This window comes from Chelonia mydas, chromosome 1 (genome assembly GCF_015237465.2).
Source record: "Chelonia mydas isolate rCheMyd1 chromosome 1, rCheMyd1.pri.v2, whole genome shotgun sequence".
NCBI classification, from domain to species: Eukaryota; Metazoa; Chordata; order Testudines; family Cheloniidae; genus Chelonia; species Chelonia mydas.
This window is the reverse complement of record NC_057849.1, coordinates 295,589,635-295,595,634: the sequence shown is the minus strand read 5'-3', so window position 1 is coordinate 295,595,634 and position 6,000 is coordinate 295,589,635. Positions and strand designations below refer to the sequence as shown.

The following is a 6,000-nucleotide window of genomic DNA, read 5'->3' as shown; positions in this document are numbered from 1 at the left end:
AATTCATGGCTGGGAAAAACATGTCACAGACCATGAAATCTGATCTCCTCCATGGGAAGGGGCAGGGCTGGGGGTGCTGCAGCCAGGGAGAAGTTCCATATGAGAGGGATTAATAAGACTGGAACTTTTCAGCTTGGAAAAGAGACGACTAAGAGGGGATATGATAGAGGTCTATAAAATCATGAACGGTGTGGAGAAAGTGAATAAGGAAGTGTTATTTACTCCTTCACATAACAACACCGAATGGGTACCCAACAAAATAAATAGGCACAGGTTTAACACAAGCCAAAGGAAGTACTTTTTCACACAACGCACCGCCAACCATGGAACTCGTTGCCACGGGATATTGTGAAGACCAAAAGTGTAACTGGGTTTTGAAAAAAGAATGAGATAAGGTCCATCAGTGGGTATTAACCAAGATGGTCAGGGATACAACCCCATGCTGTGAGTGCCAGAAGCTGGGGCAGGGGATAGGGCACGGGACAAACTGACCTGGTCATTCCCTCTAAAACACCAGCCACTGCTAGGAACCAGGATACTGGACTAGCTGTACCATCGGGCTGACCCAGCATGGCCAGTCTTATGTAACAGAGCCACCGGGGGCTGCCAGGTGGGCCCAGCCTGCACAGAGCCCCCGGCGTTTGAGCCGCTGGTAGGAGCACTGGGCGGCTGCGGTTTCTGCCGTTACAGCGGCCCTGCGCGGGGCGACGCACTCAGCGTGGAGAAGGAGCGAGCACTGAGCTCGGCGCCGGGGGTGGCGCCCATCAGCAGCCTCCCGCATTCACCCGCCCTGGCCCTAGGGCCGGGGGCGGGGCCACTCACGGGGGGCTGGGCGGAAAGGACGACACGCACCGCCCCTCAGCAAGCGAAGTGTCAGCGGGTTCCGGCGCATGCGCGTTGGCAGTGCCTCCGGTTCCTGCCTGTGGCCGTGTTGTTGTTTGGAGCCGGTCTCCAGGCCCCGCCGCCTCCCTCCTTCCCCGCCGCTGCGAGGGACCCGCCGCGGCCCGCGAGCCAGGAGGGACGGGGGACGGCCCCGGCGCTGGCCCTGTCTGGGAGGGGCGGCGGCAGCAGGTCGCGTGGCCTCCTCAGGGTCTTGCGAGTGGGGAGCGGAGCGAGGCGGGAACGTCGCCCAACAGGTGCCACCCCGCGCCAGCCTGGGGCCGGGTCCCCCGGGGTAAGTGTCAGCGGGCTCCGCTCAGCGCGGGCCGGGACTCTTGCCGGACCGGCTCCCCGGGCGTGTGTCCCTGCGCCTGGGCGGCCCGCGTCTCGGGGCGGGCGAGAGACTGTGCCAGGCACGTCTGTGGACGGGAGGGCGAACAAGCGAGACTGACAGGCTTGTCTCAGGGTGGGTGTATCCCCAGGGTGTGCCCTGCCCCCCTCCCCCGCCCCGCGTATCACACTGCGCGTGTATCCCTGGGTGTGCCCTGCCCCCTCCCCCGCCCCCCCGTGTGTCACTGTGTGTGTATCCCTGGCTGTGCCCTCTGTCCCGCCCTGCATGTCACACGGGGTGTATATGCCTAGGTGTGCCCTCTTCCCCGTGTGTACTCCCTCCGCCCCACGTGTCACGCTACACGTTTATACCACGTATGGCACTGTGTTTACGAGCATGTGTCTCATGTCCCTGCGTGCCTATCACTTTGTCCTGCGTTTGTGTGTATCACCGTGTTTAGACCATGTTTATCTTGTGTGATGTCACTTTGTTTAGACTGCATATTTGTGTCCTGTGTGTGCATATGCCATGTATCATGTCCTCTGTATATCATGTACGTATATCTCTGTGTTTATACAGTGTGCGTGCCCTGTCTGTATGTTGTGGTGCTTATACCATCAGTGAGTGTCTTGTGTTCTTGTCACTGTGTTTGTAGCATGTATTGGGTTTGTGATAGCTAAGTAGCACCTATGTGTACCTATCCCTGTATTTATACTGTGTATGAATGTGTGTACATGTATACCGTATCTCTGTGTTCTGTGTATACATAGTCTATGTATCTGTATGCTGTGCATGTACATCACTTACCTGCCTGCAGCCATGCACCTCAGAATATGGCTTCCTCAGCTTTTGCAAACCATGTCCTGACTACTTATGGCACTACTCACAAGTACAGAGGTGTTAAACCCTGATGTTTGGGCCAAATTCTAGTTGGAGTAATGATCTGCCTGCCTGAGTTCTTCCTACAGTTTCAGCTGATATAGCAGCTATTGTATAGTATTTTTTCAAACTGTTGCATTTCACTCCAGAAGTGGGGTGCTTCAGTGGTGTGTTAAATCTCTGTGTATAGGTTGTATGAGATTTATAAGATTCAGAGTGAAAGGTATTCAATATATTATTTTTATTGGTGGAATCTGCTGGATTTGCAGTCCTAAAGTGTAAAGTCAACTATTTATTCACAGAACACATGCAACACCTTGACTGGAAAAATCATTTTTAGGGATGACCGTTCCATGTTGCCCTTGGTCTCTGCTCACCTGTCTATTAGAAACTGTATGGGGGCTGTGATTTCCTAACAACAACAAGGAGAAGTGCAGAGTCCTGCACTTAGGACGGAAGAATCCCATGTACCGCTACAGGCTAGGGACCGAATGGCTAGGCAGCAGTTCTGCGGAAAAGGACCTAGGGGTTACAGTGGATGAGAAGCTGGATATGAGTCAACAGTGTGCCCTTGTTGCCAAGAAGGCCAATGGCATTTTGGGCTGTATAAGTAGGGGTATTGCCAGCAGATCGAGGGACATGATCATTCCCCTCTATTCGGCATTGGTGAGGCGTCATCTGGAGTACTTGGTCCAGTTTTGGGCCCCACACTGCAAAAAATGGGAAAGCGTCCAGCAGAGGGCAACAAAAATGATTAGGGGACTGGAAAACATGACTTATGAGGAGAGGCTGAGGGAACTGGGATTGTTTAGTCTGCGGAAGAGAAGAATGAGGGGGGATATGATAGCTGCTTTCAACTACCTGAAAGGTGGTTCCAAAGAGGATGGATCTAGACTGTTCTGAGTGGTAGCAGATGACAGAACAAGGAGTAATGGTCTCAAGTTGCAGTGGGGGAAGTTTAGGTTGGATATTAGGAAAAACTTTTTCACTAGGAGGGTGGTGAAGCACTGGAATGCGGTACCAAGGGATGTGGTGTAATCTCCTTCCTTTGAAGTTTTTAAGGTCAGGCTTGACAAAGCCCTGGCTGGGATGATTTAGTTGGGGATTGGTCCTGTTTTGAGCAGGGGATTGGACTAGATGACCTCCTGAAGTCCCTTCCAACCCTGGTATTCTATGATAGGCAACCAAATATTTTGAGTTGCTGCTTATTGCCTTGGGGTGCATTTAAACTAATAACCTAAAGTGGGAAGGTGCTGCATGTAATTACCAAATACTCTGAGCAATACAGTACCCCTAAGAACTTACCTCATTTCCATATGTTTGTTCCCTATTTAAGAAGAAAGAGAACTAAATTGTATTCATTTGTAAACTACTCCTAATCTTTATTTTAATTTACTAATGTTTTTCCATTTCAGGTAACATCATGAAGTGTGACTTTTTTGAGATAAGCTTTCTGGAGTGAAGTAAAGAAGCAACATATGAAATACATAAATATTTATAAGTAATGTCAGTTAATTTGCCTTTAAATGCATATTTTTATCTCCTGATTAACACAAGAAGCCTTTGGGGGAAGCAGAGAAACAAGCAGCTGTACTACTTGTGTAGACCTAAACTTTATTGGAGGATTAGTCATGGTATTCCACTTAGAGTTTTTCATACAAGCAAAACTCAATGTAAATGGACCAGAAGCAAAACACTGAATTGTAGTAAACACATTTATAGCCATGACTTTTTGTATTATAGAGTTTCTAAACATAGCACTTCTTCTCCCAAGGGACTAACAAAAGTGAATAATCGTATGTCACGAATTAAGAACACTTTCGAATCTGTTTCAAAGGCTGTTTCTGGCACTCACAGTGAACTGCTTGCACGAATAGCTCGATTCAAGCCCAACTCTGGCACGTTGGGGAAAGCATTTGAAAATAATGTTCAGGAAAACAATCTCCAGGTAAACCTAGAAAATGATAAACAAACTACATGTGCTGGAGCTCAGGGAGATTACAATAGCCTAGCTGTAAAGAACTTTGTTCACACAGATGAAAACTCAGAGTCTACATTGATAAGTAGAAGTTGCACTAATCAAGATACTTTAAAAGATTCTGTAGATATTAAAAACAACCTTTTTCATGTAAGCTACTTCATGACAAATTTTGGAGAGACTTACAACTTTTTAGCAAATCATATCAACTGGTACTTTGGGAATAATACTGTTATGGATCAAGAGAAAAAAGGAAATGCTTTTCTACAAGACTCTAAGAACGAACTCAGAAATAAACTTGATTCACCAGAAAGTGACATAATGAGTAATGAAAATAGGATGAATTCAGCATCTGCTTTAATTTCTGCAGCTGAGATTCAAGGTGCTGACAAGACAAATACTGCTCTTCCAGCTTCCACTAAAAAGAGCATTGCAAGCTTCCTTTCATACCCTAGTAACAGTGTACAAGCTTTTGTAGACAGTTATGTAGGCAGTCTGGTCCCCAAGTTGAGATTTGAGACAAAGGCCGCTTCAGAAGATAAACTACAAGAACGTGAAGAGTCTTTGAAAGATGAAGAGGATGGCATCAAAGAGATCAAAACTGCAGAAGGGAAAGAAAAGCGTTTGTCTCTTCAGAGAGAAAAGGCAAGTATTTGCTTAGTGTTTACAAATACTGGGTTTTTTAGCTGCTATAGTTGTCAGAGGCATGTTATAGCCTTATAATGTTATAATTTCAAAGCTATATTGAAATCTCACCTGCATAGGTGAAACATTGAACCAAGATATTTGAAGGACTGTCACTGTGAGCCAGATTTATAGTAGGCTCTTCTAATTTACGTAAATGAAGAACCAGAGATCAGTTCGGTAAAAAAACCCAAACAAACGAAAAGCCACCTTCCTTGAATGGCTTATAGTAGAATACCACTAGAGGCTTCATCTCTTCTTGGAGTAATCTAAGAAAACAAAAATTTGAAAAAAGTCATGTCAAGATTTGTATATATCTTCTTGGAGCAGTTTCATATTCTTAATATACATATCTGTTTATCTTTAGATAATTGCAAGAGTGAGTATTGATAACAGAACACGGGCTTTAGTTCAGGCCTTACGAAGATCTTCTAACCGAAGAGTCTCTATTAACAGGATTGAAGAATTGACTTACCATCTTCTGGAATTTCCAGAAACCAGAGGAGTTGCTATTAAGGTACAAATCACTTTCACTCTCAACCTATCAACTACAGATAGATAACAAGTATTTTTTGTAATGACAGATGTTTTATCATAAAATAGATAAATGTATAATCGATCATTTTTTTTCTTCTTAAACTGTTGTATCTTATACTTGTACTATGTGAGTATCTTCGTGTTTTTTTTTTTATTGCTAATGTATTCCCTCCAAGAGATACATATGTAATCCATCATGATTGGCAGTCAGTATCTGCTTTGGAGAAAACCTTGGACTTTTAATTCTCCTATACGTTAACTGTTAAGGTATTCTTTAGTTCTCAAAGCAATACTGTGTACAGTGCCATAACAGAACCCCTGTTCTAATTGGGGTCCTTTGTGTGCTTGTGTAATACAAATAATGAATAGTAGTAATAACCCTAATAGACTGTTCAGTACAAAGAAAAGTTTCTGTTCTGTCATACTACTAAAATAATTTGAAGGCTTTTCCTGTTTGAGAGTGCCTTATTTTGTCTCAATAAACACCTTAGCTTTTGGCATTGTAGTTTATAACGAGCTATGGATACCTGTTCAAAACAAAAGGAAGAATGGCCCAGATTTGTGCATTACTGTGATGCACAAAACTCCCACTTACCCTTCCCCTAACCCTGTAGGCATCTAAACTCAGTAAGTACCTAAGTTTCTGTCTCTGGTCATGTGTACCACTGCGTAAGGCAGGCTTCCAGATGCCTAATCTCACACCTAAGCCCCA

At 45.2% G+C, this 6,000-nt stretch overlaps 1 protein-coding gene across 3 annotated transcripts in view; it reads left to right on the top strand.

Moving 5' to 3' along the window:
• Nucleotides 1-868: 868 nt before the first annotated feature.
• The window catches only part of PNPLA8 (patatin like phospholipase domain containing 8), a 62,569-nt gene continuing 57,437 nt past the window's right edge, over nt 869-6,000 (top strand). For all 3 annotated transcript variants that reach the window (XM_037888482.2, XM_037888477.2, XM_037888470.2), the window contains exons 1-3: nt 869-1,174; nt 3,505-4,712; nt 5,119-5,268. In XM_037888482.2, coding sequence (XP_037744410.1) covers nt 3,594-4,712; nt 5,119-5,268 — 1,269 coding nt within the window. In that variant the 5' untranslated portion in view covers nt 869-1,174; nt 3,505-3,593. The remainder of the gene's footprint in view (nt 1,175-3,504; nt 4,713-5,118; nt 5,269-6,000) is intronic.